Genomic DNA, 23032 nt, shown 5'->3' with positions numbered 1-23032 from the left:
CAAAATATTTAAATGGAATTTAAAAAATTTATACCTAAACCTTAAAGTAAATAAACAAGTTAAAACTAAAAATTTTTATTCTCCTTCGTTCTGGAGTTCATCATCCCTATTGCCAACCTGACTCGTTCTTCGAACAAAATTTACCAGTTGTAAAAATAATTAACCTCACTTTTTTTAATTACTAAAAATACAGTGACTAAATAATGCTTAAAAATGCAACTTCAAAAACTAAATACATAAAATTAAAATGCTACAACAACCACCACAGCATAACACATGCCACTAGGACAACAAAGGATTTAAAATAACTTAAAATAAAGGCTAAAATTATGTGAATAAGTTTATCGTAGGATCTAGTGTCACACAAACAATTGTTTTAGTTTCAGCTCTGAAATTGTTTCAATGGGTAGGCAGAAAGGCCAAAAATACAGAAGTCCCTGATTTTCTGATTTTTTTTTTTTTGTAAACCGACAAATGAAACCTGTCATGTAATATGGTTTAAGATAATTATTGTTAGATACGGACACATTCCTGAGAAAATTGTTTCATGCATAACATTTGACTGATTACATAAATTTTAACACAAAAAATATTTTAATAATATGAATACATAGGTTTATAGTAGGTCACTGAGTAGCACTAAGTAAAGGGTATTTTGATCATCCATCTATACAAACCCCTACTATTCCATGTGAATTACGTGTACACTCTGTTTAAAGAAGAAAATAAAAGAGTCGGACAACTAAAATTCTTTGCAGTTATTTGTCGCCGTGTTTGTTAAAATTTTGAGAATTTATTTGCAGCATATTTCATGTTTACATTTTATTCCTTTCTTTAATGCAATCGTACAAGATGGTTAACACTTTCAGTTTCGATTCGTCAATAATAAATTTATTGGAATATTACTTTTTTAAATTCAAGTTCAAAATAAATTGGAATTTTAATACTTTCTCTCTGGTATTATGGGTTAATCAATAATAACAATAATGATAATAATGAAAAATGTACTGTGTCCGACTGCCAGCACACAAAATGAACCCTATGTGTTATCCCTGTCGATGTCCATATAGAAGCTAAGGTATCTCAGCTAGTTCATTTCATTATTAAACATGAACGTCATTTTTTGAATTTCAATAAGCATATAGACTTATTAAGTTAAATTAGCAAAACATATCTTCAAAATTAAGTTCCAGGTTATCCCAAAAAGGTTAAAAAGTTATTTTTTCCAATTTTCCCCCCCCTCTGAAAGCGATTCTACATCCCTTTGGCTCCCCCAGTTTTACACCTTTCCAGAATATGAGGGCCACGCAAAAGTAAATGGCTTAAGACCCTGCAAGTCAAGGACTACCATTCACCTTGTTACCCCTGCATTCAACAGTGCCAATGGTCTTTATCAACACTTGTGAACAAAAGTAATTTAAAAAAGTGCTACTTTATAAATCTGAATGAAGTTACCAACTTATTCACTTCATTTGATAGAATGTTGGTACAGGAGTAGCAATATACAGTTGGGAGAAACATGCCTTTGACATAGCTTATTGTTATTAGCTTCAGAATTTACTTGAAACAATGCCTAATAGACTGGAAAATGTTTAGGTTTTTCTTTTTAATCAAATGTCTCTTGGCCCCACACTTAGTGGAGGCTACTTGCAACTGGACGTCTGAATGTGGTTAACCAAAGGAGTGGAATGTAAATTTATGCACAAATGTAATTTAAACTGTAAAATATGTACCATCTCAATAAAGAAGCAACTCTTATCTGAATTGCCAGGTGCTGATACAGTCTCAATAAGACATGTCTCTTAAGTGATAAAAGATCACAAAATAAAAAAAATAAAACATTTATAAAAATCCAGTCTTTATTACAAAAGTATAAAATTTATACTAAGTTCTCACACATTTAACATAAAACATTTATTTGTGGTTAAATACAATAAACAAAGTATTTAACAGAAACAACAGATTTTATTACAATGCAAATTGATTGTGCACTTAAGCAGCAAATCTTAAAGATACAACCTAGAAGATTGTATATAAAACTATTTTTAAATATGTACTTCTATGAAAAGATAAGAAAACTAAGCAAGTAGTAACCAAGATGCTAACTCTATTACGGGTACTTTACAATCAGAGGGAGTTAGTTGGCAATTCAACAGCATCTTAAGAGCCAAAGTGGAATACCTAAAAGAAACAAACAAGTTTGTTTAAAAATTTTACAAAATGACATTGAACATCCATATAATAGTCATATTTCAAAAATAGTTAAAATATTCAAGTTATAAAATTTTGAAAACTCAAATGAGTGCCACAAATTATGGAAATAATTTTAAAGGAAATGCAACTCCATCAAAATATGGAATTTTTTTGTCTCCATACTGTGTTCAGCACAAATCGTAGGCCCTGCAAACTCAATACGGTACGTTATCCCAGATTACAAAATCAAATTTAAAAGAATGTGTAGTTATTGTTTTTGTACAAGATAATTTTAGAGAAGAAAATCCTTGAAGACAATTACGGAACAAAGCATTATCAATTAGTTTCACTTCCAGTATGTTTTTTAAAAAAAAAAAAAAAAAAAAAAAAACAACTTGCAAAAGCCAAAACCCATTAGTTTTCCAAATCATATTTGACTGACATATTTTCTGACACATCCACACCAATACAGAAGCATGTTAAAAAACCTGAATTTATGCTAGGAGGATGGCAACACGTTTATGAACAAGATACAATACAAAATGCACACACACTGACAATATTAAATAATAAAACATAAATAATTAAATATGTAACTGAAAACTTGCAGACTTTAATGGTTAAATGATATAATTCCTGATAAAAACACTGTTATGAAGTAACATATGTTTTCATTAGTGATATATAACAGTATATTTTTCAGTTAAGTAACTATTCCACTACACTTGATTAAATAAATCAAAATCACACTTGCATAAAGCAACAAACAGTCCAGATAATAATTGACTAATTGTTTGTTAATCTGGAAGGTACATGCTTAAAATCTTCATTAAAAACTAACAAGGGCTTGGCAACTTGAATAGTAGCATGGTCGATCAAAATATGACATAGGAATACCACAATCAAATCATTTACTGAACTAAAAACTTTCTAAGGGTGACTAATGATAAAGTAAATGTTCTTAGTATAGCAAAAAACTATTTACAGCCAAACTTATAACTAGTTTTAAAGTTAAGAATTAATAATCCAAAATTATGGAACCATGCAGCTTAATACAGGTTTTGTTTTAGTTACCTATATTAATGTTTCACAAATGCACAGAACGTAACTGAAGATAAAACAGAATGTGTAAGCCCAATAATTTTGATTACTGATGGTACAAATTTTATTGAAATATTTACTAGAAATGTTTAATATGTTACTCTAGCAAAGAACTTTTAAAATAAAAAATATATTTGTAAAACTTAACAATATATAATTTGGATGAACAACTCTGTCAAGAACAATTATTTGAAAACACTAGATTACTAAACATAAAATCCATTACATCATCAGGACTTTATACACAATGATTGTTTACATAATATAGGTATACTAAAATAGGAACCACAAATACAACTTAAAAAAAAAAATTATTTAACTCCCGAACAAGTTATTTTAAGTGAAATAATTTTTTTCACAGTGAAAAGATATAGAACATAATGAATTCTAATACAGTAATAATAACAATATCACAAGAATTATGCCAAGGAATTAACCACACATCAGTTATTAACTTCCTGTCAACATTTGTGAAATTGTGATTTTCCAGCTTAAGATAAAAGTTGCATTTGTAATTCCACGATTGACTATACCATCTACAGATTTCTAAGTTGCCTATTAAGTCTTTTTTTACATATTGTAACAACATTAAAGAACATTAAAATTCTATTTCTAGCTCTACAAAGAGGCAGGTACTTCTTGGGTTTTAGTAACATAAGTTAACATAACAAAACCCACACTATTCCTAATACATTTACATTAACATAAAAACATATATTGCAATGTGTAAACATTGTATTCTTTCACGTAAATTTCATTTGATTTTAACACGTGCTAAAAATGGGCATTCATCACAATAAGACAAAATGTGACAAAGAACTACTACATTTGAATGCAAACTACATATATTTATATAATATTACCATTTGAACACTATTCTAACAGTAATTTCTGTAAAAAGATTTTTCTTTATTACATTAATGCCCGAATATCAACATTCAAAAAATGTAATTTAAAATGCCTGTTAAATTTAATGAGATCCAACAGTTACAATGTGTTTATTTCACAGTTTCAAAGTAAAACGTGGCATTATTGCATACAAACACAAGTCTTTCACTATAAATACAAAACATTACAACTTCTATAAAAGTTATTTAACAGTCAAAATTTGGAACCTCACTACGAAACATTCATCTTCTCTGATACAGAAGATAGACTGTTGCAAACTGCATAGTGGTTAGATTCCCAGTCTGTAAGCTGTAAAAAAAAAAAATTGTTCTTTTAACTAACATGAACAGAGTTATTTATTTTTACAATTGTCACATATCCAAAAGAAAAAAACCCTACGTCAAAACATCAAGTGGTTCAGAGCTCGCTATAATCCTGCATCCATAAATTAATACATTCTAATTTCAGTAGCTATTAATAACTTAATGCTATGCTGGAACTGAATGATAGCCGGTGTTATAAAAAAGAACATAGCAGCGCATTATGTTTTATTTTTGGTGAATTTACTTCGTGATTTTACTGCTTACATTTCCATGCAGAAACAAAAAACTAATCTTTAAAAAAATTTTCACATAGGCAGTTTTGTTTCTTGAGTGATGATATAATCTTTCTCTTACCTACATTTTACATGAATTTCCTGTGGTTCCATATAACCTAACCTTTACAAATACTTTCATTTAGTAATATTTCTGCCAGATATCCTTAAAAAAAAAGTAAACAAGTTGTATTTCCAAATGTATGTATTTTTATTCAAACTATTTTACTAGGTTATTTGAAATTAATTAATTCACCAACTATTCTAAGACTGTTCCACCTATATCTTTATGTATTCCCAGATTAACATTAATTCTAAAACATGGTAGCAGTGGCGTGCAATCATACCCTAGCACTGATCAGATTTTCACACATTATACAGGGCATTTTATTAATTCCAAGTTGAACATTTTTAAAGCAGGTGACCCACAGATTGTCATTTTCCTATACGGATATGATTGACATTGATACGTAATAATTTTTTGTCACCAAGAGAGAATTTCCCAGCTTCTATCTTGATTTGTAGCACGCTTTACTTGTGAACAAAAAGCACACCTTTCCAACGCCCCAATGGCAAAGGACCGTGAAAACACATACTCTGCATGTTGTAGAAACAATGCACGATGTTGCACTCTATGTGCGGTATGGTCAGTTTTGGAAACATTCCCTCTTTCCGGTCAACAGTTCATCACATCCACAGTAGCCTAGCCTGCAGAGTGGACTAAATATGTGACGTGACCTCAATGCTAGGTAGTCTGCCTTCTTCTGAATCATAGGTCCATAAATAGGCAAGTTTGCTGCATGCATTTCTTCAAACCACTGCAACAAGGTAGCTTCCATTTCTTGATGTTTTGGGCCTCTCATTCTTTTTCTTGTTGATAATTTGCACGAACTCGCAAAAGCCGATTCAATCTTTTCACGATTTTTTAGTATTGTCGACAACGACGATTGCAGGATTTTAAATTCTCTCGCAATTTCGGTTTTCATTCTCTCTCCATTGTCCACTTCTTCGATAATTTTAACTTCAACTTGCAATGTAAGGTCGTTGTGTTTACTTTCGCAGTCATATTACAAAACAACTCACACTCAAAATTGAGGTTAAGACACACATGCGTGAACAATGGAAAATAACAAAACTTTTTTCCATAGATTGTTTAAACTTCTACGTATGTACACTTCCGACGACTAATATTAATAAGTTATAGAGTACTTTCCTTTTCGTTTTCCGTTCACAACATGGCATCTTTTCTAGTTTAGTTACTCACATCGCCACTAGAGTTGAACTTTTCATCTTGTTTTTCGACCATTTTGCGCTGTAGGATACATACATATTATCTTTGGAGACACGTTTGTTTACATGACGGTTATGAAGACATGATTTACTTTAGACTTCGGCTGTGAAATTCATATTAACCGTTTACTTATACACGTTAACAGCTACTTGAGGGATCAAAACAACTTCGTAATTCATATTAACCGTATTTCGTATTAAAAGTACTGAATAACATAGGAAAGCATCCCATTTTTTCTGGGACTGTGAAAGTACTTCGCATAAACGGGAATTTCGTACAAAGCGGATTCGTATTAATGAGGTTTGACTGTATAACCTTTAGATTTAGTTTATTGTTTCTACTACTGTAGGGTATAATTTCAGTTCTATGCTTTCTTTACAAACCTGGATCTCTTTACTAAAATATTCAATGTTGTACGAGTGAAAAGTGCAAATATTAAGAGCAAAATGGTCATACTTCACCAATCATAACTCAGATTTTCTTGGGAGAGTTATCTTCATTTAATAAGAATAACTTCCAAATTCTTTCCTTTTGTTGGTTTAAATGATAGATCTTTTTTAGTCTTATGATGGAAAAGAGAGGATTTTCTCCCCCTGCATTTCTCTCACCTGGCACAGCTTGCTGCAGTAGGATGCAACACGGCATGCCGAGCAGAGTTCCCGCGCAGTTTCCCCACACCGCACGCACTTCATCTCCCCCTCCACCTTCACGACCTTTCCCTGCACAGCACGGAACGCTGACATCACCGACTGCAAACACCACTGAAACACTGTGACACTCACATACAGTTGAAAAACATTTCTCTCATAAACCCAACCATGAAAGCATTACGCACTATTTAACCTCCACGCGTAAGTACAAATGCCAAGAAACAAAAAAAAAATTTAAGCCTCAATAAAAAAATGGTACCCTTACCCTTAGCATGGTGAAAGTTAGCCTGCAGCATTATTACTAATTATTGGTGCCGCCTGTTATAAAAGTTTATTAGCAAAACAAACAGTAATTAATGTATCTTACGATAATACTAGCCAAATAGACAACTTCACTGTGATAAGATTATTTAAGATTCAAACAAATGAAATTATATTTCTGTGCAAAATGTAAACATTGGACATGTTTACAAGTTATTTTTATTATTAGTAATTCATGAATCTGTGTTTGTTAGAATTTTTAAGATGTTATCTGTGTTTGTTAGAATTTTTAATATGTTAACTTGTCAGTTTATGTTGTCATAGTATTGAGTTTGTGTATTTTAAGTGACCCAGTATCTAGAGGTTTCTGTTTTGATTCTATTTATCTTTGGTTTTCATTTCTCTACATAGTTTTTTTGTTTGGTTAAGTAGTCAAGTTTTAAACTATGCTAAGCATAAATTCACATTTCATTACATTCACCTAAATCTTTATAATCTCGCCAAGTAGGAATATCCGAGTCTTCCATAGTTTCTATTAGAATGATTGTTTCTTGGCCAGCAAATGAACTTATATTGTAATTTTTCTTCAATGATAAAAAAAAATGGAATGAGTCTAGAATTCAGATGTGGCAAGACGTCTCCCATGCGTGTGGCGGTCCAAATGGTCCAGGGATCCCACATTGGAGACAGGAAGATAGACAACGACCGCTATTTTAATTAGATTTCATCTAGAGTCCAAGTATGGGATGTATGAATCGTATTTCGATCAGATTTAGTCCCCACGGTCCTAGTGTATAACCGCATATCGTGATGGCAGATGTTAAGAACTTCAAGAATTCTTCAAGAATTCTTCAGAGCCAAGACGTTCCTGATGGCATCGTTGGCAAAACCAATCCTATTTTAGAGTTTCCAGCCAACCCGAAGGAAGAAAGCAGTGTTCCAGAATACAGCTTATCACTTTAACTGGTAGTGGTAGAAACCTTCCTAGCTTTGTTACAGATGTCCTGAATCAATGAGGAACACGTGCAGAGGTCCTGAACTCCAAGAATCTTCTGTTTTACCCCCTGAACTAAGCAACCTAAAATTACTGTGGAATTTTGTGAAATACTCAAGGCAGATAGATACTATAAGACCATATTGAGCAGTTATAGTAGGTCTAGTCCAGCTGAACACTTGGGTCGTTCAGTAAACTATCACAGTCTGTAAAACTATTAAAATATCAACTTTCAGTTAAAGCAATTACTTAAACTATTTAGTTTGAAACTTTTTCATTATAAACTGCAAAAATTGTTTTTAAACACATGCACATAATGTGTTAACGGCATTAATAATAATATATGTGTATGTATATATATGTATATGTATGTGTGTGTCTATATATATATATTATATATAAATTGGAATTAAAACATATTGTATTTAAGCTTCAACATTTTATTTATTGTTTTATGTTTGATATTGAGACCCCATACAAGATAACAACCAACTGAAATTATAAATAAGCATCCATTATGAGTGTGTTGTTTATGGCCTCTTAGCTGGACATAACACACACAAATTCACATCTTGCAAATATATCAAGTGGTTTGATGAAATATAATATTTCAATAAATTTCTTTATCCTATTAACAGTACGTATATCATTTTGATATTTCCACTACAACAATGACTGTGAAGATAAGGTAAGACAAAATAAAAAAATGAGACACTCAAGAGATGCAGAAATCAAGACTGAGATCATATGTTCACATGTGACGATACGTCTGATGAGGCAGAGAAGGCAGAAATAGAGAGATGTGGAGTGAACAAGAGGCAAGTGGTTAAATTAAGACCCAATGAAAATAAATGTGATTGAATAAGAAAATGTTAAAGAAATGTTTACGTGAAAAATAAAAAGGACAACAAGGTGAGGGCAAAAGAAGTTGTTTAAATAACTGATAAGTTGGTCAAATAACTGACAGCAAAATTACTAATCTGTTATAATTTTTTTCATTAAAGAGCAAGTTGTTTATAACGTAAGCATCAAATACCTTATTTAATACTAATTAAAAATAGCATTTCTATAAATGACTACAACCTGCAAAGTTATGTCTTCAAACTGGAAAGAAAATTAATAAGCTTTTGGTAACTGTAACACTTAGAAAGTCAAATCAGCTACTTAAGTGTTGCAGCAGTTTGAGTTATTGACTAAAATATACAGTTGAACCCTGCTATAATGTTCCTGTTTATAACATATATTTTTAAGTCATGACATTTTCTCCATATATTTATATCCCATTTATAACATTTTTTTGAATTATGCATTTCCTGCTTATAAAGTTTGCTTTCTACTCGTAAAATTCAATAAACGCAAAAAAAATTTAAAACCTAACTACTCCAACAATTATAACATCTGTGAAGTTTAACATAAAAACTTTTTAATTAAATTTTACGTACATACCTACTGTTATACCATAGATAGAATTGTACGCAAAAACAAAATGGTAGCACTGGCTAACACAGTGTATTTGATAAATCAAAGGTACATAATCACATCAAAAAATTCATTTGGGGCCATCATCTGACTGAAGCTACACGGGCTACCAAATGAAGGGCAGAGCTCCAGAAGAATTTGGACAGCTTGAAAACTGCTTTAGATTCCCAATAACAAATGTTTATGAAAGAAACAAATTAAACAAACAATTGGTGTTGAAAATCTAGTATTTCTTTATCGCTTGGAGAGTGAAAATGGCTCGAACTGGTGCTTTTCACGTACAAATTATTAAAAGGTGTAACAAAGTGAATTTCCTTTATTTTCAATAATGACATGGCACGTAATAAGATATTAGCTTTTCAGTGATAAATATTGTAAAACAAATTTGCTAAGACATGAGACCCCTTTGCTTTGGGCATAGCACAAACCTTGGTTGTCCACATGCAATCTAAAAATTCTTGAGGGATATCTTATGAGGAATTTATGTTAAAGTAAAGAAACTATAAAACATGTTTCCTTTGGCTCACTCTCAGATAAAAATCTAGAACTTGACAACCATTCTGAACAGGAAGGAAAAATATAAAGAGCATTGCTGCATCCTAGCAGGAACATGTGAGATACATTCAGTGCCAGAAACTTGTTTTGACTGAAAATTGTTTACTCAGCAATTTTTTTTAAAAAAGGGTATCTTAAACATCCTTGCTTTTAAATTCCGTAGCTCCGAAAAGACATCATAAATAAAAGCAAAACAGGTACAAAACACGATTGTTAAGTGTGGATAGGAGGGTAAAAAAACAGGCTCAAGTTACTTTAATTATTTTAGTAGCATTTCATTATCCTCTTTTGTGCAACAGCAGCATATGTACACACTTTCTCCCCCTCCCTGGTAGACTCCATGTAACAGCAACACAATAACTACCAAAAATAAAAATAAACGAAAACGAGTAGCAGTTTTAATCTCTTCAAACCCACTTAACATTCTAGTCCCTCAGCTAGAAAACACAGCACTTATTAGAATATTGAAACAGTCAATCCTCAGTAAGCCAAGATATTACACCAACTTATGATTATCCAAGCCTTTTTTGAAACATGCATAACAACCCAGGGAACAAGGAATTAGGTAAAAATGTTGTCCCCCAAAACTGATGTGTAATTATGCTTATACCAAGATATTTTATACAGTGAAATAACTTTACAATGGCGAGTCACTGAATTCTACTTTTCAACACTTTTTACAAAGGTGACTGGCATTACTTAACAAATATATTATAATGGAGCTACAGTTTAGTTTAACAGTCAAGTTACATTAAAAGTTAATAATGTTATCATTGAATATAAAGAAAATTACTACATAAAGAAAAATGGTAACAACTCTTATTAAAACAAAATTTCCACAAAAAAATAATAATTTAAAAAAGAAATTAACTTATTGAACTTTGTATATACACTAAAAACCAGCTATGATACACAGTAAAACATAACACCAATGTAAAATTTCAACTGGCAAATGACAAAAAGGCACAAACAAAGAAAAAAAGGGCATGAAACTACATATGACATATAAAAAGGTAACACAACATTCTGGAAAATATATATTTCTCCCCTCCTCAATCTAATATTATCTATCAACTTAACTCTCTAATATGGACACAATGTTAATAAGGATAAATAAGCAGTGCAATCATTATAACAGATAATGATTTATGCCTAAAAACGAAACCAGGATAAGTATGTATATTGGAGAGGATTTTTCCAGAATTTTGTCCTTCCAATGCAGCTGTGATTCTATGCTGATGAATGTTATCCAAATTTAAAAAAAAAATTGAAACAATGCAAAAATTGATGTGTTTCAAACAAAAATTTTAAAAAATTGCAAATACAGAAAAAATATTCTGTAAAGTTGGTCACCAGATTACAGATAATAATTGTCACTCTATTATTATTATTTTTAACTTAATCCAGCAAAATCACTTTAAAGTGGAAAAAACAAGAAAATGACCATATATTAAAATGCCAGAGGAAAAAATGGTTATCATTAATGTGGACTAAAATCTAAAATAAACAATACACTCTGAAGGTTACAATTTCAATTTTTTATACCTAAACATATTAAATTAAATATAAAACAGAAAATTATGAAATGCACATCCATTTCTTGGTTGTGGCAAAACATGTAATATTTAAAAATTTGTTTGGAACATATTTACAACACCAAGAAACACATTTTTACTAATTATATATATACACAATGTAACCATGCCACAGTTGATGCAATTTTGACAACTTCACTAAGTTGACTGCGTCATTAAATGATCAATTTGGTCATTTATCATTGAAGTATCCAGAATTTTTGACGACTTTACCTATCTAAAAATATTCTCGCAATTATGTACATTAATAATTCTGAACAAAAGGACATTCAAAAATCTATGTAATTTTTTAATAAAGTGCAAAGTTTTGCAAAATCATACACATATATCTGGCATTTGGCATTTCAGGTGTTTAAAAAACCTACTCACGTAATTATACAATTTTCTAACACAAAAATGTAGCTTTTACAACAATGTTTTCAACTACATAGTTGAATATTCGAGGTGCACAGCCTGATGTTAAACCAGCCCTAGTGTGTGTTGTAGTGCATGCAGGAATCAGCAAGGAAAGAGCAGAAGGATAGAAGATATGAATGAGTACTGGTAAGACGGTAAGAAGAGTGCATGCATGTGTGTAAATGTTGCCACAACAAAACTAGATTCCGTTTAAGTTGACAGAAAAATGTTTAGTATCGCCTTCAACTTTTTTCTTCTTCAAAATTCGGATTTGATTTCAAAACAAGGGTTAAAAAATGAAATGGTTACTTCTTCAAGTACAGAAAACATTAGCTGATCCTGTAACTGCCTTCCTAATAAACTTCCAACGAAAGAATATCTTATAAACAGTTTCTCACAGTAAATTATTTATATATTACAAACACCTGGTTTTCTCGAATAGTGTGGAAGAGTAAATGGTTAGTCTCACTTTTTCTCCATCAAATAACTAACTCACTCGACATACCATTCAGGTGGACTGGAATTTCGAAACTGGAGTTGCCACAAGAATGCCAGTTTACACCACCACCTCTCATTTATAGTACTCTTTTTTTATGTAGTTAAAACAAAATTCTGGATAGTTATTCCCAATAGCATTAAAATAATGTCTCTCCACAACTCAAATATGCTCCCAAAATGTATGTATAATATATATTCGTTACGAGCGAGTTTAGTAGCTGACTCCACATGCCCCCCAGTGACCGTCAGCAAGACCAAGTAATAGTGCATGCCCTGGATATAATGTTTACACACCTATGTCACGCTGTACCACGGATGGGCACCAAAACCATCTCTTTCAGCGCTATGAAGAGCAGAATTGAGAAGGCTGCGAATCTACAGAGATACCAAGTCATTAAAAACTAGAGATCACTGCACACACAGATTTTTGTATCCATTTAATGTGTTATAATATAAAAGCGATCCACTCTAGCTTACAGGGTATTTAAAAGCAGTCATAATATACAAAACTACATAAAATAACATTTTAAATGACACAAGCATTAGATTAAAAACTAAATACTAAATAAGCCTTTTACTAGGTATGTAGGAAACTTTTTATATTGTTCAGGATTTGTGTAAAATCAATTTATGGATATCTGTTCAAAAATATTTTAACATATTTCTCACATATTCACTCCCTTCCCTCCACAATACTATCACACATTCACTCCCTTCCCCAACACTATCACACATATGCTCCTTTCCCCAAACACTATCACACATATGCTCCCTTCCCCCAACACTATCACACATTCGCTCCCTTCCCTCCCCAACACTATCACACATTCACTCCCTTCCCCAAACACTATCACACAAATGCTTCCTTCCCCCAACACTTATCACACTTTCGCTCCCTTCGCCCCAACACTTATCACACATTCGCTCCCTTCCCCCCAACACTTATCACACTTTCGCTCCCTTCGTCCCAACACTTATCACACATTCGCTCCCTTTACGCCAACACTGCTCGCTTCCCCCAACACTATTACACATATGCACCCTTCACCATACCCCTATCACACATTCACTCTAAACTACTCACTCACACTCTTTCACCCTCACTGTCATCTCTTCCAAGCACACACACAAAACAATGACTAGAGCACATGAAACTATTACAGGTGCACAAACACATGCACACACTTAAAATATATATTCTCTGATATTCCTGCATCAGCATAACTATACTCACTTAACTAACTTAACACAAATGTGTGTGCATGCCTATCAAATATGAAAATTTATAGGTTTAATAAATAAATATAAATATTTAATGTCTAGAATTTCATTTTACAAATATGAAATATTGTACTCAAATATGGTGCTCTTTCTCTCATGAGCTCACTAACCAACAACATTTAAAACAGAACTACTCACTTCTTCACAATCCATCGCATCAATTACGTTTGTAACAGCATTTGTCGCAACCCTGGGCGAAGGAGTGGTGTAGCCACTATCTCGCGATACAGTCCTTGGTTCATTTGAACGTTGCTCATAAACCTGCAACATGAACAGATCAAATAGAACATTCTTGTTCCATTGCAATCACCTCAAAAATATTTAAATGTACTAACTCAAAAAGTTAACCAAATACTTTTGTTTTCATTTCTCTGCAAAAAAAAATAGTATGTAAAACCTTTCTTAAATATTACTGAGAAATTTATTATTTTTATTTATATTATTTAAATTTAACTTGGTTTGAAAGCACTTGCACTATATGTACATCTAAATGATACAATCCAAAATAATTTTTAAAACATATAATACATCATATAAAAAATTAATATTTGTTTCCTCATAACCAAAAAAAGTCATTAAAGATAAATTTGTTTATTCTTATAGTACATATTTAAAACTCTTATAAAGAACTTTATTTACATGCAATATGTTTTCAATAAAACAAATATCAACCCATCACTCTAAAAAATAAGTACTGCATAAGAATTTTCACAAAATTTAACATATTGTCATTTTTAAATATTCTACCAATAAAAGCAACATTTCAAGAAAGCTGGCACTGCCTTTTAAGCCGTAAATAACAAAATTACCAATCCCTCCCAACACAAACTAATCTGTGTTAAGATTCCATTGTTTGTTCACAAAAACTCACCAAAATAACGTCATCCAGGTTATTGTCCGCAGCTGCCGCGACCTGCTCAGGAGGGGGAACGAACCCCACGCTGGAGCTGGCAGCGTAGCTTGCTTGCCCGGGCAGCGCATGCTGCTGATACTGCTGATGGTCCACCGAGGAACCTCCCGACTGCACTGCCTGATGTTCACCCACCGCATAGTTCGAACCCGCTGCCCTCTGCGCACTTTGCTGTCCAAGGGACGCACGCTGTGCTCTCCTCGCAACCCTCTGCGCACTTTTCGATGCGTCGCTCGTGAGCAGCAGCTTTTGCAGTTCCAGCGCAGCGGCCTGCTGGCGGAGGGCGTCGGCCGTCACCTGGGCAGCAGCACCGGTGGGGTGGCCGTACGCTGCCTGCCTGGCGTTCTCTGCGGCACCGGGCCGACCGAGCGAACTGGCCTGCAGGTGACCGCTAGGAACCAGGGACACGTTGGGTGCTGTGGCGCCTCTCTGGTACAACTGATAGGCAGCTGAAGCAGTCTGCTGAGATATGTTGGGAGTATACTGCCTGTTAGATACCTGACCGAGATGGTAAGTATTCAGGGCAACATTCTGCCGAAAATTATTAACCTGTTGACTACTACTGACTGCGTACTGTTGGGAAGGCAAGCTTGAATATTGCTGAAAAGTATTGCTTTGGACCTGCGAAATATTATTTGGAAAAGCATTGCTTTGCATCTGCGACACATTTGGAAAAGAATTGCTTTGGACCTGTGAAACATTATTTGCGAGATTACTGTGTTGCAAATAATTCTGTGCTTGGTACGGACTGCTCGACAAATTATGAGAACTCCTCACGGTACTAGTCGAATACAAGTTCTCGTTCGCTAGATGGGGATGGATGTTATTCAATTGCTCTGATGTATGATTAACAGGTGCCGCAGTAGAATGCTGTAGCTGTTGACCAACATTTGTTGAAAACGGCTGTGTGTATGATGAACAAAGGTTTTGAGTGAATTGTTTGGTACGTAATACCTCGTCGTAGGTGGGAAGCACACCTGAAGCTTGATGGTGAGTCACAGTTGACTGGTAAGCCTGTGCAGTAGGATCTGTGCTTTTATATGTAGCTTGCACAACTGGTGGGCAATACACCTGTGATGTGCCTATGTATGGTGTGTAATGATTCACTGTTGACTGCAACTGCTCAATATAAACAGATTGAGAGTTATTGCCACTACAAGTGATTGCTTTACTAACAACTCTTTGGCTACTTGCACCAGAAACTGCCATGTCATTGTTCTTTGAATATGCTGAATTTGGAACACGTGGTTGGTTCGTAACAGCTTCCTTTGATGCAAGCTGCCTGTTTTGATTTTTACCAGTAACATTACTTATCAACTGTGATGGTTCGTATCTGTTCCGTGTAGTCAGTTGTGCATTAGCAGGGTAATTAAAAACTGGAGTAGTTGTAGCTTCCTTTCCTATGGATATAGTAGCAAGGCCAATTTCAGTGTTTACGTAATGCATATTCCCAAGAGGCCTATTTGCCTGAGTAATAACAGATGTTCCATTTTCAGTAGGTCTGTAGGCAGTGACTTGTAGTTCTTGTTGTTTCCTTCTGTAGTCCATAGAAGATTTTTCATTCTGTAGCTGCTGAATATGTTGGGGCTGGGCATGGTTATGATATGTGGTTGTGCTTCCTTTTTTTCCACTAGCCACATTGGAGGCAGTCTTCAAGAGATTACCGCTACTCTGAGTTGACTCAACATTATGAACAGTTTTATTCACAACTGATACAGTGTTTGTTCTAGATTGCAATACATTTGAAAGCAAGCTTACTGTGTGTTGCTGAATACCGACTGGATTACTACTGCTGCTAAAGCCTTGCATTTGTGAATTCTGTTGTGTATTAGAATCTTCTAGAAGTGTTCCCAAAAGAGAGGCCCGAGAATAAGTTTTTAAGGGCTTTTTCACAACACTGGTATTGCCAACTGCATTGGTGTGTTGATCTAGTGCACGGAACTGTGGCTGAGGCTCTACAGCAGGCATCTGGTGGTTAACATAATTTATATTAACTCTGTCTGAAACATTACCAGACTCTTGATGAACACCAATAGGTTTGGAATGGGTTGAATTATCTGTAGAATCCACTCCCCACGGTCTTGAATCAACTTTCCCAGACACAGAGTTTCTTTCACATTTTTTTTTATATTCCTGTGTTAAACGATTGATTCTCAACTTATTGAGGTCCTTTAAACAAATCTGAAAATCATCATATGAATATTTTTTACCATACACAGATTCAATTCTTGATAAAGTTGCCATGCATATTTCTTCTGTCAATGAACCATAATTTTCTAATACAAAATCAGTGAACATCAATTCCCGACCATAGAGAGTAACTGTATAGTCTCTTAAAGCTGATTCATACTCAATCTTACTGTACTCTTCTGGTAACATCTGTGCTTCTGCCTGGCGCTGAATAAAACGACTTCTGTTCTGCAATATTGTGAAAACAACAACAGTGAATTTTTCAAATGCCTTGGAATTAAAGTCATACTGCTGTACTCTTGCTAATGCAGGTTCAACCAAAGAATTAACATCTTTCACTCGTATGGTTCCAATATGACAATTATTTGGAGCAGGATCATTTGGAACAATATTCTTCGGAGAACCAGGTTGAACATTCGCGTTCACAGGAGCAGCTTCAACAGCATCGTTTCTTGCAACTATTTCTTGGTCGAGATTCCCCTGAGGAATTTGACTATCCATTACTGGAGAATTAGTCACATTTTGATTCAGGCAATTCTGTGCAGTGACTGTAACAGATGAATTCACTTTTTCCATTCTTTCTTTCAAGTGATTAGAACTTAGACAGTTAGCTACACTCAGAGCAGATGACATTCCAATAGAATTTCCTCGCTCATGGTGAGAGGGACAGTCAACAATCTCTTTTGCAGCCTCAACATCACTATTCAAAGGCAGAGGATCATTTACAGTTGTATAACCACCGTCTGCTTCACACAAGTTATTTTTAATTTTATCACAATTAATCTCCTGTTTAACTGGCAAATGTGGAGCAATCACTTCCACCGTTTCACTAATACTATCTTTGGTACAACATAATGGTTTCACCTGTTCTACTGGTCCAGCAGAATCTACAGTGGCAACATTTTCACAGACAGACATATTTTTGACTATTTCACTCTGTACTTCAGTTGACAATGTACCTGCTGACTCTTTTATCTCATAGACATTTTCTGAGCTAGAACTCTCATTCAAGCTATTGCTTATACTATTATCCTCTGAGCATGCAGGCAACTGTGCCTCCATCATAGGAGCTGCTATGGTAGATTCATTATTTTCTGGCTGTTGGGCCTGCACATCTGAGACCATGCTTGCATCATTTCCATCAAATGGATCTGTACTGTTGGATGGCCGAGCATGATTGTTACAATCCAAATCAAGGGGTGATCCAGTTCCACCAGGTTTATTGGTTTCAAGAACTTGACTGACATCCAAGCTGAGCCTGTCACTATGTGCTGCATCAAGTACTTTAATGGACACCTCAAGTACAGCAGATTTCACGGGTGACAACATTTCACCTGATCTGCAATGAACCCAGCCATTTGCTTCAGAAGTCTTCTGTGTTTGCGGATAATGAGGTACATTTTCCGAGGGAATTTTCGGGGTAACTACATCATTACCAGAAGGCAACTGTGTCTGGAAACCACGAAACTCAGCATTATCTGTTGAAACTTCATCGAACAATGCAGAATTGTTTAAAAGACCATCACATTTACTTTGTGGATCATCTGGCTGAATTTTGGCAGAACCACTTGACTCTAAATCATTATTTGTAGTAACAGCATCATTTATTTCAGACAAGTTTACAGAGGAATGTGTTAAAATTACATTTTCAAGGGAATCACTAACTGCAGACTGTAAGTGCAGCTGAGTTTTCTCTGATGTATCACTACTTCCACTGTTCTCTGTTGTAATGCATTGTGTTAAAATAGGAATTGGCAGAACATCATTCTGTATAAATGATTCTGAATGTATTTCCATAGAATCTGTTTGCTCTGCATGATTTTGACCATTATGAGTGTCAATAGCATCCAAAGTAGTTAGATTGGAATTGATGTCATCTAGGTGAGGAAGAATTTGTATTTTATCTGAATTACCACCTTCATTATCAGCAGCACTTGGAAATAATTTATCAATGCTTGAACCGCTGAGATCTAACTGCACCAAATTTCCTGCATCAAGAGTTAAATTTTCAGATATTGATGGTTTACTACTTGTGCTGATCTTTGAAACTTCATGTGTTGGAGAGGACATGTTAAAATTTGTGTTTGAAAGTCTTCTAAAAATCTTTTCAGGTGAAGGGCAGTTGTCGTCTAATACAATATCTTCATCACTTTCACCAAATAAAAGCTTCAATTTCTTTTTCAGTGAAGAATGGTTAGAAGTGCAAGAAGAATGCCTTCTTGAAAGGCATTTGCTTCTAGATGAATTAACAACAGATAATATTTTTGTTTCTTTGCACGTACTTTCCTCTGGATTTTCTTCACAGTCCTCATTTTTGACTTGGACATTTTTACTTTGACTTGGCATCATGCTGTTGGAATTGTACTGGGCTGAATTTTGTTGGATTTGTACAGATGTGTGCTTTTCCTTTCCTTCTATGTGATTGGCACAATCAGCCTGTGATGCAGAACCAGGCAAATCTTTTGATAAAGTTTGGGAAGAAAGCATACAATCAGTTTTGTTTGAAGCACTACCACAATTTACGTTGCGCTCCAACACGTGTGTTTTCCTAAAAATGTTAGGCCGTTGTCTGTGATGGTATTGTGTAGAATCAGGATGTTTAATGGTCTTATCTTTTTGCAGTTGCATGGGATACTCCAAGAAACGTTGCCCACCATCGCTGTACTGATCAAGAGAATGCCTTCTTTGAAGTGGAATAAATTTACTCATTTTGTGTGTTTCACTATTGCTTCTTTTCCAAACGTGAGAAACTAGCTTAGAAGTGGAACTTGAAATTTTATCTGATATATCTGGCATATCTAAATATGTTTGAGGAGATTCTGGTATATGGTTACTGAGGGAAGGGTTACGAATAACTGAGTTCTCTTGTACATTCAGCACAAAATGTGGATTATTTAGATCTACTTCAGTCTTGATAAAGACATCACTGATTTTTGTTTGGGAATCTGATGACAGCAAAACCCTGTTATTTTTAGGTTTTTCAGTAGCAAACTTATCAGTGTGAAAAGTAATATTATTAATTGATTCATTTTTATGGAAATTTTTATTCTTAGGATGATCATTACTGACCCCAACTCTCCCATTACAATTTTCTTTTGATACTGAAGAGGACCTATCACTTGAATATTTGTATGTATTTGATTTTTTGTCAAACACAGGGTAGCTGGCACTGTTTTCATTGGTGACTGGCACCTTCTTGGCAGAAATGGATTGCAATGTCAGTGTTGTACCGGGTGGAAGTTGGGCCACTGCTGCATCTTCAATAGACATATTGGCTGTTGCACCAGTGTTTGATGTGGCTGGATGAGACAAAATGTTATTAGAGCGAGCTTGCATTTTACCAGCATGCATAACAGCATAAGATTTTTTTGATCCATCTGACAAACTATTTTCACATTTCCCAGAGGATGCTGGCTTTAAACTCATTGTGTTATTGCTGTTAATTTCTGCTTCAGTTGTCTTCAGCAAATAAGATGGTTTGATATCCAGAGAAACACTTCGTCCCCAAGTATTATGGACTCCATTCGTAGAGGTTGGCACTGCTTTCGCTGGCTTGATTTCTAATCCAGTTATTTGAAATTTTTCACTTAATGTTTTCATGTTTATCTTTTTCTGCATTTCTGTGCTGATGGTTCCTCCAGATGACACATCTGTATAATCCTGCAGCCTACTTGTATCCATCCCCGGGTTCGGTGATACAACAGACAAACTATTTATACCCACACAATTCCTGTTCCAGTCTGTTCCATCACTTTGAAGTGTCATTCCATTTCTTTGGATGTTCAAAACAGAACTAGGTACACTCTGTGAAGCATGTAGTTCCTGAGGTTCGTTCACAGCCAAACCCAAACTTGCTTTATTTTGGTGATCTTGTTCCAAATGTGGTGCAGGTAAACCATTGGTTACATTTGAATGGGCAAAATTTCCTGTATGACAAATAAAACCACTTCCATTTTGTAGCTTGCTGACACATGCTGACTGGTGTGGCAGTGATCTTATCTTCCGCTTCTTATTCAGCCCATCATGAACAAAAGTCAGTTTCCTTTTCGGTTTATGATGTTTGTTCCTGAAACATAAGTTTTCTTTGTTTAGTGAATATTCTCAAGTCAAGGCTATTTGTAAAATGAAAAAAAAAAAAAAAAAAAAAAAAACACTTTTTAAAACAAAACAGTTAATATCCACTACAAATTGTGTTGCCATAATTACTTTATTTTCTTTATAAAATTTATAAATTATGAATATCAAATGTATATAAATAGGTAGTCTTTTATGTAACAAAATACAAAAAAAAATTGCAGGAAAAAGACTTTCGATTATACATGCACATACTACGAATTAGTCAAAATCTGTAAAAATAATTCCAGGGAGAAAGAAAAGTGACATCAGAATCTGACATCCAGAAACAGAAGGAGTAAGCCTGTTATTTGAAAACAAGGAAAAGTATTACCACATTTGAATACCCTGCAGATAAATTTCCCTACACAAGTGAGCAAGCCAGCTTGAGACATGCTACCTGCTAACATACTGTAACACTTCATAAGGAACATGTATGTGTTGGGTATTTTATTAAAATAATCTATCAAAATTTATGATTAGGGCTAAATAAAATAATCGAGGCAGAAACTTACAACCCCCCCCCCCCCCTCCTTTTCTCTCTCTCACACACAGCCACACACATACACACAAAGTCCATTTTAAATGTCAGAATTTTAATCTTCTTTTATCGGCTTGACTCATGACGCAATCCTCGCCTCTAACCTCCCATTTCAAAGCAGAATAGAATACACCAAAACCCATTAAATGTGTACAGCAGGTATGGTAACATTGGCCAAGTTCAATAATGTAACAAAGAACCGTTTCATGCATGATTTACTTATTATGTTGAAAAAATGCATACAATTTCCTGTGGATTATTTAACCATACGGAGCCAAAAACTTATTTGTTATTGAAATACTTTTATTAAGAATTTATGATAATAATGCAGTTAGGCTGACTACATCCAGCGAAGTCAAGTATGAGCAGTCAATAGTTCTTATACATTATTTACACCTACATGTACTCTTAAAAATGTTACCACTTTCGAAAAAACAAACTATATACCTAGTAGGCCTACAAATAACACTTAATTCGATTCTCTCTTAGACCTAGGTCTTTTCAACAACTACAACTGAATTTACATTTAGTTCCAAGGATAAAATGTATATGTTTATATGCCCATATATTTAACATACTAAATACAAATAGAAAATAATTACTGCTGTACTGTCCCGATTGTCACATCTAGCACAGCCTGACCGCAGAGATTTATATTTATTTCCTTCAAGTCAAGAACAAAATAATTTTAAAATATTTTGGGATGTGTTTGATACACATGGTTTTCAAACAAAATATTAAGAATTTTGTTTTGGATGCAGTGCCGACACATTGTGTGTTTTGAGTCGTTCTTACCCATGTGCCTATTGAGAATGCTAGAGCGCAGCAAATTAATGTCACAGACCTGCCATTAGAAGTGAAGCGTTTCTGCAAGAATTTTAAATTGATACCTACTTAAAACTTTTCTTTATTGAAAAATACAAATTTTTAAGCAAAAAAATAAATTGTGATATTTGTTCATGGTTATTAGAAGAATAAGATGCAGATAAAAAATCATATTTGTTCCCCATTGTTTATCACCAAAATTTACCTAACAGCTTCTACACAAGGATTTAAATAGCATATAAACATAAGGATTAAGTACAGGAGATTGTGTAGAAAGTCGTAACACATCTCAGTAAAGAAAAAAGTTGTATAGATTAAAATACACTAATGCTGAAAAAACTAGTGTTACGCAACATTTCAGAGTCAATGATCAAATAAATTTTAGCAAAGAGTAAAGGTAATTTAACCACTTTAAAAATTACTAGTGATATACATATGTGGAGAAAGAAAAAAAATAGTTTAAAAAGTAAATATGCTTTAGGCAGTTTTAATATAAGTTATTTGTAAAGGTGGACTGTCATTAGAATGTATTCATAATATAAACCTTCTTAACTAAGACATGTTTTTCACAAAAATATGGATGACAATTTTTTGTTATTTTTTTGCAATAAATTAGCAATTAAAAATTAATTCATATTTCTTACTTTTATACAAGGGCAAAATTATGTCCACAATT

At 33.9% G+C, this 23032-nt stretch overlaps 1 protein-coding gene across 7 annotated transcripts in view; it reads right to left on the bottom strand.

The window, feature by feature from the left end:
• Positions 1-1841: 1841 nt before the first annotated feature.
• Positions 1842-23032, bottom strand: part of LOC134532707 (uncharacterized) — a 150273-nt gene continuing 129082 nt past the window's right edge. For 4 of the 7 annotated variants that reach the window (XM_063369470.1, XM_063369471.1, XM_063369472.1 and 1 more), the window contains 4 exons: positions 14649-20943; positions 13916-14038; positions 6677-6817; positions 1842-4491 (listed from right to left, as the gene is read on the bottom strand). In XM_063369470.1, the coding sequence (XP_063225540.1) occupies positions 4414-4491; positions 6677-6817; positions 13916-14038; positions 14649-20943 (6637 nt within the window). In that variant the 3' untranslated portion in view covers positions 1842-4413. Of the gene's footprint in view, positions 4492-6676; positions 6818-12790; positions 12872-13915; positions 14039-14648; positions 20944-23032 lie in introns of all 7 variants that reach the window. The other 3 variants (XR_010075173.1, XR_010075172.1, XM_063369469.1) reach the window with 3 other exon arrangements.

Source organism: Bacillus rossius, chromosome 6 (genome assembly GCF_032445375.1).
Source record: "Bacillus rossius redtenbacheri isolate Brsri chromosome 6, Brsri_v3, whole genome shotgun sequence".
NCBI classification, from domain to species: Eukaryota; Metazoa; Arthropoda; class Insecta; order Phasmatodea; family Bacillidae; genus Bacillus; species Bacillus rossius.
This window is presented reverse-complemented; position numbering and strand designations above follow the sequence as displayed.